Source organism: Manacus candei, unplaced genomic scaffold (assembly GCF_025592945.1).
Source record: "Manacus candei isolate 608988 ecotype Guabito, Panama unplaced genomic scaffold, ASM2559294v1 h1tg000028l, whole genome shotgun sequence".
NCBI classification, from domain to species: domain Eukaryota; kingdom Metazoa; phylum Chordata; class Aves; order Passeriformes; family Pipridae; genus Manacus; species Manacus candei.
Window position 1 is genome coordinate 16,363,913 of NW_026138076.1, and position 13,521 is coordinate 16,377,433.

The 13,521-nt window shown below is 36.3% G+C and overlaps 1 protein-coding gene across 3 annotated transcripts in view; it reads right to left on the reverse strand.

Annotated features, from left to right (window-relative positions):
- WWC2 (WW and C2 domain containing 2) overlaps positions 1–13,521 on the reverse strand; it is a 104,377-nt gene that overhangs the window by 64,203 nt on the left and 26,653 nt on the right. For 2 of the 3 annotated variants that reach the window (XM_051790417.1, XM_051790420.1), the window contains one exon: positions 2,069–2,178. In XM_051790417.1, the coding sequence (XP_051646377.1) occupies positions 2,069–2,178 (110 nt within the window). Of the gene's footprint in view, positions 1–2,068; positions 2,179–13,521 lie in introns of those variants that run through there. The other variant, XM_051790418.1, reaches the window with a different exon arrangement.

Consider the following 13,521-nt stretch of genomic DNA (forward strand, 5'->3'; position numbering starts at 1 on the left):
TCCCTCATTGGGCTCCTTTGTCCAGTAACAGAGAGATCTAACAAAACCACCTCCGAAAGAGGTAGTCTTCCTTGCTCTAATACAGCCACTGTCCCGACAGGGAATTTTAACAGTTAAAATCCAAAAAGCATATCCAAGACATCTGAATTATCACAAAGCTAATAAAGCAGTAAGTAGGCACAAAAACTGTTTTCTAGAAAGGCTTTGCCCCCCTAATTCCAAGTGACCTCCATACTAGAGATTTCAATGACATCAAAACAACACATGCACCCCTAGTCAGATGAAGTAGAAGTTATAATCTCCACATTTGACACATCAGACAAATGACCTACTTGTAAGATTCTTAGGCAGTTTTTACCTCCCAACAACTCAGACATACTCTCACCAAAACACTGTGCAAAATACAGTGTACAAAACTAAAATATACCACTGTACAAGATAAGAAGTTTAATTGAAATTTCTACAAAGAAATATATACGTTAATGTAAGAAGAACCAAATCACTACTGAACAAGGGATGGAAACTACTATAAGTATACCAACATCCAAAGCACACCACTTCGATATCCATCTTGTGCATTAACATGACATAGCAAAACCAAGCTGATTACATTTGTCCCAGCCACAGAAGACATGTATACAGATGGATATACACAACTCTCCTCTATTAAATGAAAGCATTACTGTTTGCAGTACATTTACAATCTTCAAGAGAATTCTGAGACAATGTTGTCCAAGTCTCAACATCTTACATGTGTGTGAAGCAGAATTTCAACCCATGAGTAGCTCATAATAATCAGGAATTCACCTTCAATGCATAGAAATTACATTAAGAGTGAAGAAAGTATTTAAACTCTTTCTTAAAAAAAATAAACAACAAAGTTACAAGAGATTTTTTAGAACTGAATAAATATTTTGAGCACACATGAAATAAAAAGAGCACAATTATCAGAGCAGTGATCTGGAAACACTTTCAAAACACCCAGAAATGAGAATTGCCTCTCAAAATTTAACAGCTTTATGTTTTATAGTTTTGGCCAAAGCAGAAGTTAGAGATGAGTTTAGTCTGATACTAGCATTTAGATTCAGAAGCAAATCCTTTACTTTCTTCACCTTTTGAATTCAATCAAGAATGTCCCTATTTTTAAAAGTTCATGAAAATATAATACCATATGCAAGATCAAAGGACTCTCATTGCTATTCCAATAAAGCAAGGCTTTAAGAGCACAAATGAGGTTACTGGGTGGGATTCAGTTCAAGACTAGTTGTCCATCTGTAGGTGCTCAGTAAGCACAGCTGATATCTCATATCACATTCTAGTTATCAGAGTAATAGTCCAACCCAACCAAAGGAAATTAAATCACCTCATCTCCAAAGCAGACACCCAGCCAGCTACAGCACACTTTTCATTACACTGACTGTACTGACTATAGAGCTATTGACTATAAAAGCAGCTTAGACACCACAGGGTCGATTCTCTTGCCCATATGTTTGAGATGCCACGTGTAGCAAGCCTTGTCTCCAGCTTTTGTTCCAGAAGGCCACTGGTCTCTTAATGTCCATGACATATCTACCGTGCAGTTATCTCTGCTAACTTAAAGCATCTGAAATGGCTGTAGACACCTTGCTATCTTTAAAGTAAGCATATAGCACTACTAGTGCAGGTACCTAGATTCAGGTAAAACTCTCAAATAGAATCTCTGTTATTGTGTTGCTAAATACTATTTCTGAGAAAACAGAAAAAGGTATCAATTAATATGGAGTAATGCATACAGAGAAAATAGACATGCTTTCAGAATTATATTCATTTCAGTAACTCTAAATAGCATTGTATTCCAATTTTGCTATTTTTGTATGGTTTAGACATAATTACCATGCAATTAAAAAGATACGTAGAAACAGATGTAGCTGTTTCGTACCGGCAGATTTTCTTGTAAGCCTTTTAAAGCCAAAAATGTTACACCAAAGGGCAAATTTTTGATTAGCATTTTGATGCTAATCAAGAATTCTGAGTCTAACCAAGATGAACCTGCTTTTATAATCACTATGGCAAACTGAAAAATACTTACGGTTTATGTGATCAATATAGTACACACCAATCTGAGGATCATACGCGGCTTCCCATCCCCACGGCAATTCATCCCCAACACAATCCGCGAACGACAAGGGCTTTGTTAACCTAAAACAAAGAAACAACTCAATGGCACAGCTTCCATACATATGTTTGTTTTTTGTATTAATTCCTATTATGACAGAAACTAAAGAAAGATTGCAGGGAGAAAGGAAAGCAAGTTGTTTTCTCCCTCTTAAAGTTTTGGCTCTTGACTGGTTTTCCCCTATTCCATCCTTCTGAATTTATTACCTCCAAGAACATATTACTGCAAACATTTTTCAGTCCAGGAACTCAAGTGAGAAATTCAATGCAACATCTTTCATATTTGACAGTTTAAAATCAAACAACAACCAATAGCTTGTAAAAACAAAATAAAAATTATCTACATTCCTATTTGTCACCAGGAGAACTGGACCCTTCAACCTTGAGTCGACAAGATTTCAAGATCATTTTCTCTAATGACCACAGACAAGAAAGTCAGAAAAGTGAATGCAACCACCTAAGATGCAACTAGCAGCACACATCAATCCATGCACTTGAATAAAACAAACAGCAGTGTGCACAGAGCAGACATTTCATAAGTAACATTTAATGGGCCTTAGATGTTCACATGGTGCTTTTTTAGGAAGATAGACTATTAAAGTTTTTCATTTTAATAATGGAGCACTTATTTCTTACATTAAGTAGATTGATAAAAATAATACATGGGTTCTTTTCCAACTGAGGCTGAGCAGAGCTTTACATGATCATCTTTTTCTCCTTTTTTTAAAAAAGAAATTAGTATTGAGTTTCCTGTCGATAAATCCACAGATAAATGCCATCTATGGTATACTGATATATTTAACAGGAAGAACAAGAGATTTAAGGTTTTATTGTCGCCATAGTGACAATAAGATTAGTACATATCCAAAGTTTAAATAAAAGAATCCTCAGAGTAAGATTATCAAGAGCAGTTTGTGGGATACAAGCAGTATTCTTTTGCTCACTGCTGATTAGGTTCCATCACCTAAGACAGTTTTTTCATCTCACCACTAAAATTCTACATAAATAAAAAGCTAACAGTCTAATTCACACATGCTTTTCTGTGTTTTGGGATTTTTTTCTTTAATTACTTTCTGACCAAAATAAACTGTTTTATTGACACTTTTTGTGAGAAAAGAAAGAGAAAAGAATATTATATTTTACCTTCTACAAACTGAATTGGATTTTGTGTAGAAACCACCAGACAGACAGTACTTTATAAAACTATTGAATTCTTTATGCAGCTGGAAAAAACCAGAAATTTGAGCACAAGTTCAATTTAGAAATCATTGCCCCATTGTTACCTTTATTATCATCATCATCAAGGTATCTGATCTACCAATTCTTTCAGTAGGACAGTATTCCTCCAAAATAAGGCTGAAGAAATCACAAAGAACCAAGCTCTTAGGATTCAAAACATTTTGAACGGTGATTTTGTTTCCAATTTATGGTTTTTAAATTGCAAGCATGAATCCACTTCCTGATATTTCTCCAGAGTTTACAACATAATCCTATGAAGGTTACTAATGCTTAATTTGAGGTTCTGAACAAATTTGCAGGTATGAGACAAATTGGCCTATTTATTGCCACTTACAAACTGCTGTGCAAAACCACTAAACACAAAGAAAACTATTACAAAATACAGGTGAGATTACCAATGTGGAATTACATCTGGACATAAAAATATGGATTATAAGCAGCACAAGCAAGCTGTCAACTCCCCAGTGACTTCCAGGGAGAGAGCAAGTCTGTAGTAAGCCAAGCCTATCTATTCTAACCCCTAACACTACTAACATTAAAAATACATTTTTAAATCCAGACACTGGCATAGCTCTGAGTGAGGCTGCTCCAAGGAGCTCTCCAGAAACCCCAGCTCTGACCTGCCACCCTGCTCCTGACCCTCCTCCTTCCCTCAGGGCAGCAGAAGCTACGCAGCTCAGCAGGTTAACAGCTGCCTGGCACTGCCATATCAAACACAAATGATATGCCCAAATGCTGCCTATTAGTAATTACCAGCATCACTTCAAAGGTTACTGTTTTGTTGCAAATAGTAACAGCTAGAAAGAAAGAGATGGCTCTTAGGAAAGTAGGAAAAGCCTTTTAAAGCCAGGGTAAGCACAGTCACAGTTTCAGACAGGCAGCATACAGCAGACTGAAAACAGGGTATCCACCCAAGCCAGAGAGTTCCCAGGCCACTGCTGCTCAGAGGAAGCATCAATCATGTAAAAGTAACAGTTCTTTGGTGAATCTGGTTAGTCATGTGAACAAGATGTGCCAACTACAAGAGCGCATCTTGCTGTGAAGAAAGTCCTGTCTCAAATTTGATTACAACTGTAGATTTTCATGAAACATCTTAAACTGGATAAAAATAAAAGTTCAATATCATTAGCTTTAATATCATAATATTAACTCAAAACTTAACTCATATAGTTAGTTCAAGTGGAAAAAATATTTTAAATATCATATAGCAACATAGAAATCATAACAAACTCATATAAACATGGCCAGATGATCTCTAATAAAATAATTTAGAACTCTGCATAAGCATTCAATGCTTTCACCAAAGATACACACCACAGCTAACAACACTCACAAGACATCACCTCTACAGGAAGGATATAAGCTCAGTACTATCCTGGCTTTTCTTCTGTGCTCCACATCAGTTTTATTTTTAATCAAATACTGACTTCTTACTATAATAGCACATTCTGTATGTTAGACTGCAGTTGACTCTGATCATGCAAATGTTCTGTCCAGGTGTTATCACTTCTCTGAAATCAGATACCGTGGGAATGAACAGCAGCCATTCTCTCATCCCAGACACTTCATACATTAGAACGACTCTAAAAAACTGTGGAAAAGTACTTGAGTGACCGACTCTAGACTTTAAACAAAATGAGAAGAAGAGGGAGACAGAGGTCCAAAAATACAGGTAGTACTGGATAAATTGTTCTATGAATTCTGCTCTGCTGGATCATGCTTGCATATCACATCCTTAAGATCTGAGCTATGTCAGAAGAAGTGCTCCCAAGTAGATTTTTAAAACATGAGAAAGTTTGCACATAGTAAGATCACAATTACGTAAGAGTGTAACGTTCCCACAACTCTCTTTTTCGTTCCAGAGTCTTTTAATGGCACAAGATTTTTGAGTCCGATGTGTACTTCTACATTTGAACAAGAATCAGCACAAGGTGATACCTGATTGCTTAAGGCCCTCAGAATTGTCTCAATATAAATAGTATTTACTTTCAAAATACTTATGGCAAATGGGTGAGATTAACATGATATGAAGCAAGAGAAAATTTGCAAGACAAAAGTTGAAAGCAGAGAGTTACGAGATGTAATTGGAAAGGAAATAATATCTAGGAACAAGGACTGAAGGAATCTTGTCTGTGTGAAGATCATTATCTGTGACATAATAACCTATGACAGACGGACTACCATTACATTCATTAACCGTGACCCAAGAAAAATGAGGTTTATTGCACCATAATAGAGGATTAAGTGCTGCATCTCTAGGGCGCTGATATTCTGAGGTAGTTCATAATACCGTTTCATTTGTAGCCATCAATTTACATGTTCTTAAAAGAATGCTGATACTCTAAAAAGTAGAACTTAAAAGTCCACATTTACTATCCAATGAAGTTCAATTAGTTAACAAAAGGCTTGGGGTTTTTTAATGCTTATCATTAAGCTCAAGTATGCTCACCCAGGGGCACTTTTCTTTTTAGCCTTAGCAAAAAAGAAGCAGGTGTGTGTTAGAAGTGGCTATTTTTAGGAAAACCAGGAAGCATTCTGTAATTCCATTATACAAACAATGTATAATTATGTTACTACCAATCACTTCAGAGATGCCCTGGGAAACCCAGGAGACAAATACAGTTTATAAATCAAAAAGCTGTAATATCATATCAAATACACTTTTTTCTTTAAAGTTTCCAAAATACAGAGTTAGCTAAGCTCTTAAAATGCAGTTTCTACGATGATATATGTGTTATTGTTAACAGTTGTTACTGCACCTACAGCCATAACTTTAAGTCTGTATATGCATCTAAGGTTAACAATGAATCACAGAATATTCTGAGTTGGAAGGGACCCACAAGGATCATCGATTCCAACCCTTAAGTGAATGGCCCATATGGGGATCAAAGCTTGAACCATGGCATTGTTAGCACCATGCTCTAAAAAAAATGAGGTTGGTGATACTGTAAAATGGAACCATAACTACAGACTGATGGATTGTCAGTGCAGAAACACTGTTCCTTTTGGACAACTTTCTTGTTTGATGTAGACCACGTCTTGCGGTCCCTAGATCCCAAAAATACATAGAAGATAGACTTATTTCTAAGGTCAGGGTCCACAGAAAATAAGAAATTTACTATATATATTAGTAAAACTTACTATCATTCTGTGAAGATACAGACAGCCTATGGTATTTCCCACTTCTGTAATCTGAGAGTATAAATGTGCATGTTCTTAAAAATGTGTATGCATATGTATTTATGTATATACACAAACTATTTTGAACACACTGTTCAATGCAAGAGAAATGCTGCATTCTGCTGCATTCCTTCTCTGAGCACCTTTTTTCTCCAAAATCCATTGAGGATTAAATCGATTGCAACACTGAACTGTAAGTTAAACCATATTACGATTAGCACTCTATCAACAGAAAACTCCACACTTTAGTCTTCATCCTCTTCTAAACTCAGTTGATACCAGCATCACCTATCTCCTTACCCTACTACCAAGGCCTGATTTTATCCATACTCTGAATTACTGTGTGAATTCAGCTACTGATATGATTTGCTTACATAGAACAATGTGCATCAATTGCATCAATGATTTACTGTGACTTATAAAACATGTGGTGGAGGGTGTGGGGAAGAGAGAAGGTTAAAGTAGGCAGATCTCAGAAAATGGTGGGGTGGGGAAGAGGGAGAAAGAGACACAGATACTAAAAAAATCTCACCCCACCCAAACCTGAGATGATTTTTCCTCAATTAGAAAGGAAGAAAATACAGGTTGGTAGAGGTACACAAATACTTGAGAAATACGAACAGGTTCATCTTAATCTCTTTCAAAATTACTTTCAAGAATACCTCCTTTGCTGAGTGGCACTTCACCTACAGTCAACACTTGAAGTTTGGAATTCAATTATAACTAGGGTCAATGCACAACTCCTATAGCAACTTCAACATGCATTTCAAAACTTTCTTCAAATACCCAAAATGAACTCCTGTACTTTTCCATGTAGCAAGACCTTGTGTGACACTTATATGAAACGCTCCATGGATTAAATGTCACATCTACTCATTTTCATATATAATGATGTATATTACATAATTTATTTTCTCTTACAATGCAGTACTCTCTAGAACCTTTTCTAGACAGAAATTGTTCTGAAAACTATATCTCTTCTCCACAATCTAGAACTGAGAAGACAAAACACAACTTACGATTCAGATGTGCAGGAATGAGCATCTATTAAAACATAACAGAAGAAACCAACGACGGCAGAACTATATGCATACTGGCTCATAGAACCTGGCTCATTTAACTACATACTCCTCTACAGAAGGATGTACAGATGATTTACCTATAACACAATACAACAGCAACACAAAAAGTTTACTCTGAGTGCTTTCAGTTAGCACAATGACATAGAATAGGAACATATGATCAGGGTCCGTTAATTTCTTATTTTGCAAAAGGATGAAAGCATTTTACTCTTAATTTTGGTCCATAGCTTGAGACAAGCAAAGGTAAAAATTTAAATCAACTCATCAAGAAAGGAATGTACAAACAGCAGAAGAAAAATGTTCTAAATTCTTCCTCAGATCTCCTGAATTTAGTGCTCAAGTTGGATTTCAAAATCAATTCAATTCTTACCCAACTTTCTAATGCTATAGGCATTATGACTTTGAAGGGTGTATAACCATGTATTCTAATCCAACCCCAAATATCTTTACAAACGTGGATTTTACTCACTTCAAGCATCCAACACAAATTTCTTGTATAAAACTCAGGGTTGCAATTAATCTCATTAACTTAAAAAGTCAGTTATCTAACCTGAATTACTGCTTTAGGTTCCCTAGAGAGGCAGATTCAGCATATGAAGATTTTCTTCTTTTCCTAGTAACTACAGGACTCTGAATGCAACACTCCTTAGCCTATGCAGGAGTAACTAAATTTAAGTGGGATGAATACTCTAGCAGGTATCAGAGTGCATACAGAATAGTGAAAGAGTCCCAACTGTTGCATCACCTTGCAGGTCAGAGTTAAAGAAAGGCATTGCCGCTCCCTATGGCTGAGGTCATTAACAGTATGAAAATTACACTGCACAGGGAATACAATTTTCTCTTCTACAAATTACAGTGGTTGAAGGTGTAACAAAATGCATTTGCTTTGTATTAATTATATTGCTATCACTTTCCTAACTTTAAAAAGTGGTAACTGCGCTGTTTACCTGTAGGAAGGGGCAGAATTTGCCCACAAAACACCCTTTTGCCATATTCTTTGTTCATTCAATTCTATAAACTAGCAAATCCCACACAAAACCTCTCTCTTCAAAAAGCACTCATGAGTCTCTCGACAGGATTTCTTCTTCTAAACACCATGTTTTTAACACAGTAGTGCCTCCCATTCAGACATCAGGACAAGACATTATGTACAAACTTTGAATTGCTCAGGTACATTCTCTTTTAGTAACGGTATTATTAAGATATACTGCCACTTTATTACAGGTTTTATTTTGAAAGAGTAACTAAGTGGACATCAGTACCACATTAGAACAGATCAAAAAAGGAGTAGCGTGGTCACAGTGCCTGTATGAGAATAGTGGTGTAAAATAAACAAATATGGTAAGGTCGTGCACGTTTACCTTATTCCCAAGATGTGTGGAACCAAATGTTAACAAATGCCTATGCTTACAAGACAGCAAACATGCATATTACCTTTTCTGTGCCAATACAGAATTACTAATAGCTCAAACTAAACTTCACCCCATTCTTTACTTATGAAAAATTCTCAATAATATTAAATTATGCTTCGTAACAGCATTAAATGTAGGCCTATAGCCAGTAGCACGTGCACCACTAATGTGTTTGTTTTGTATTACACACACATGCACACCACAGTATAGGCTTACAGTCAAATGTTCCCAGCCACACTCCTACCTAGCGTGGGCACGTAGCAGTCGACAGTACTGCACCTCCACCTTTTTGCACCACAAGTGGATTCTCAAAATCTAATTGCAGAGACTAAAGTCACAGTGGAGTTATACACTTCTAGGAGACAAAGATTTATTAACTCCATTGGCAAGTATCTCCTGGATACATTTAATGAGCCTTCGCTTGTTTTCCAGATTTCAGATAATTTTGCTCCTGGTAATACAAAGATGGGTAAAACAGTCAAATCCATATAAAAGAATGTAAACTTGAAATATGTGGGCACTGATTCTAGTTTTCTAAAAAAAAATACAGGTATACATTTTTAATAGCTTGCAACCTCTATCCTGTGATTCTTTTAAGCCCTTGAATACTTATGAAAGACAACAGGACCTAAAGAAATATATTTCTTGGTTTTACAAGGTTTCCTTGGTAAAGAAAAACGTACAAAGGTGCATATGGAGAATTATACTAAGAGACATACATAAGTTTGCTAACTTAAGCAACACAGAATGGTGGGACATTATTTGGGTATATCTCCAAACTCTATAAGCTTTCTGCAATACAGAGAATATAAGGATAGAAATCTTCAGGTCCTTCAAAGATCTTGCCCATTTCCTCTACAGAAAAAACCTCTCCACAGAATGGGCAGCTTATGTCCTTCTCATACACAAACACTCAAAAAGAAGCTCAATCTGTCCCCTCACAGGTGCTTCTGAAAAGGCACATGAACTGAATAGCGGAGACTCAGAAGGGGAAGAACGCTTTTGGGAAGGAAGGGACCCACACCCACTGGTTGCAGGACCAGGTCAAACTGCCTGCTGGCATGGTTTTTTGTTTCCTTCGCCTTTTGATTATGATAAACTGTTTTGGCTTTTTCACTTAACAATCACTATCAGTGGGAAAAAAAAAGCCCACACTGAACACAGCTATACATTTTGCTACATTATTTCATAATTGAAGGTACTGAAAGAAACCAAGTCTGTAAGTGAAAAGGAGAACCATTATTTTCCAACTCAGCATTCTAGCTATATATTTTTGTAGGAAAATGGAAAATCCCCCAACCAAGTCACTACTTGTAACTAATTTATCTCTTTAACATTGCCCAGTTCAATGCAAAGATGACATTTTGAAAGGTTAGGGGAAAAGGAGGGCACAGAGAAGTGGAAATCGGTAATGCCGTGAATGTTTTCTCCCGCGTTTTTCTTCGCCACAGCAGTTGGTCCTGCACTGGCACGTAAGCACTATAATATTAGACACCTGGAATGTGAGGAATGTCTGATAACCATACCCTAGCACAGGGATAATTCCACAGCCATAAACCAATGATACGACCTTTGAGCCTGTCCCTGGAAAGCTCAAATGCAGTGACATTATGAAAAGGCTATTATGTGCAGCGTTGCTAAAGGTTATTTATATATATACATGACTGTACACTGTTGATAGAAAGACACCATGTTGTCATCAATTGAGAAGACTGTCAAGAAACTTGGCTATTAGTTTTAAGTCCATATACACTATGCTATTTTTCCAGTAATTTTAAATGTTTCCAATCCTACAATTTCTGTCTACAAACTTGACTTGGAAATGTTTCCTTTACTTGTCTTGTATCACTCTGCTTCTCATTTCATACATTCATTATCCAAGTATTCTTCTACAATATGAAGATGGACCCTTAGAAATACACAAGGTAAGGAAAAAGGAAAGCCAAACAACAAAAACCCCACACAAACCCTAAAAAAAGCACCATGAAAACCCAACAAATGCAGTCAATCATTGGTTTTTGAAATTCAAATAATGGCACACACTGCAGGAATTTCCATACGCAAACCAGGAGCAACATCTGCCTACAAAAGCTTACTACTTAACTGAAGTATGACACAACAAACAATGGGAGGAAAACACCTATAGATCGGAGTACTTTATTAGAATAAATCCAAACAGATACACTTACAGGAAAGGATTAAAACATTTATTCTGTTAATCTGAATGACTTGTCAGCTTGGCTGTCAGTCACAAAGTACCAAAAGTAGGCTTCATGACAGATAGTTAACTACTAAAGGGTTAAATATAGGACATTTTTGTAGTGTGATAATTAAATATGGGAAAGAGAAGTGTATTTCAAAGAAAGAACACAGTCAAAACCAGACCACAATCACACAATGTCATCATCAAAAGATCCTCCCTACCTCTAATCTTTCCCCTTCCTCCTCTCTGTAATTTCATACATGCACTAGTTCAAATCACCCCACTACTCACCTCATCAGCTACAGAAAATGATTTTGAAAATTTTGTACTGTGAATTCCACTTCTCCTGCAAACAAACACTTACTTGCAATGCGAGGAACCTTTGGATTTATAGACAGGATATTTAAAGACTCTCCTTGCCTAACTCTGCTCCCACTGAAGTCAGCAGGAGTGTTACCAATTTCAGTAGCAGGAAACTTAAGTCTGTGACAAGCACTTTTGCAAAGTACTATCCATCTGAACATCTCAGATAACCTCACAAACATTCAGCTTCATCCCTGTGAAGCACTTCAGTCAAGTATACCAATCATTCCAGAAGAAGGGAAGAGCAAACCTGAGTTAAGTCCAAGGTCACTGCAATTTGGTAACAGACCTACAAACTGAACCCAACAGGGGACAACACCCCACTCTGTTATTCACAGCACTAAGTTCTTCTTGTCTCGATTCCGGCTTCTCATCCAACCACTTGTTTTGGAACAATTTTTAATGCGTATTTCACTAAATCATTATGTGTTTTGCAGTACAATGCAGCTCCTGTTGCAAAAACACTGAGTTAAATCAGAGCTCAAATGGTACACAACCACTTGGTCCATCTCTGGCCACTGGTAAACCCTGTATCCAGATGCTACAGAAGAAACTCTTAAAAATGTACTAACATTTTTTTAAATGGAAAAAGAACAAACTCAACACTGATTATATAAAACTGCAAGCAGCATAATATTGAAAAGAAAAAGGATAATATATTTGTATTTTAATATTAATAAGAGACCATAAAAATGTCTGCCAACCCTTGATACAAATGGTTCAGAAAGATCCTTCAAAAAATTTCACAGAAATTTTCATAGAAAACAGACTCTAGAAAAATCTTTACATTCTTGAGATTATATGGAAGTCACAGACTGAGTTATTATATTATATTTTAGTAAAATTGCACAAAACTGAAATAAAGAGTAAAGGTTGTAGCAAATGTTTGCTTCATACAAATCTAACATTGAAATTAAAAGTGCAAGATCATCAAGTGTCAGGGTACTGTAAAATTACAGTAGCATAAAATTATGATTATAAGAAGATTTCAGATATATGTTCTGGCCTACACATTTAATCCCCTCCCACTAATTTAATATGAAAAGCTCTAGTTTGCGATGCTTTAATTAAACTGTCTTTCTTTGTATATTTCAAGATACTCAGAAAATAGTATTATATTAAACAAAATCAACGAAGAGTTTCTTCACCATCTCTACTGTTTTTATATTTCTTTATTCACAATATTAATTGACTTCAAGTTTTAGATCAAATTTATTCCCAGTGGCTGTAAGGTTTGAGGAATGGGAAATATGCAACAATTATCCAACAGGAAACATCTAAGTTTGCCGTGACTTCCTTCCCACATACCCACTCCCAGAAACTGCCTGAAAAAAACCACCTCAGAATCTGTAATGAAGGCAGCAAATTTTCTAGTAGTCCCTAAGAGGAATACAGCACATATTCAGTTTATTGAAGCTTAGCCTTCTGTTGGAAGAAAAAAAAAAAAAGAAAAAAAAGAAGAATCACCTTCTGCCTCTCATGTCAGATTGACTAAACGCCTTTCAGGTCAGCTATCCTTTTTGGTTCCCTTTCCCTGAACCCTTATAAGCCTTTCCTCTACCCCCAGCATACAATTGCTTGTCACACATCCCTCTTTACCAAGTATGTTTGGCACAAAGCTGTTCAGAGCAAATACTTCCAAAGCAGTAATTTGCAAAGATCGCTGAGAAATTCTCTGAGACACTGTCAAAGGAAACCTGGAATTTCCAGATGAGCTAATGCTGGAATAAAGCTGCCTACCTCTCCCAAACATGAAAATGTACTCCCTTCAGGTTTATTAGCAGTTTGTATTGCTGATTTAAAAATCAGAATAATTCAGGTTAAAGAATTACTTCAGAGAACATAGTACATATTCAAACCTAGTCCCTAGTTGTGGTGGCTAATAGCA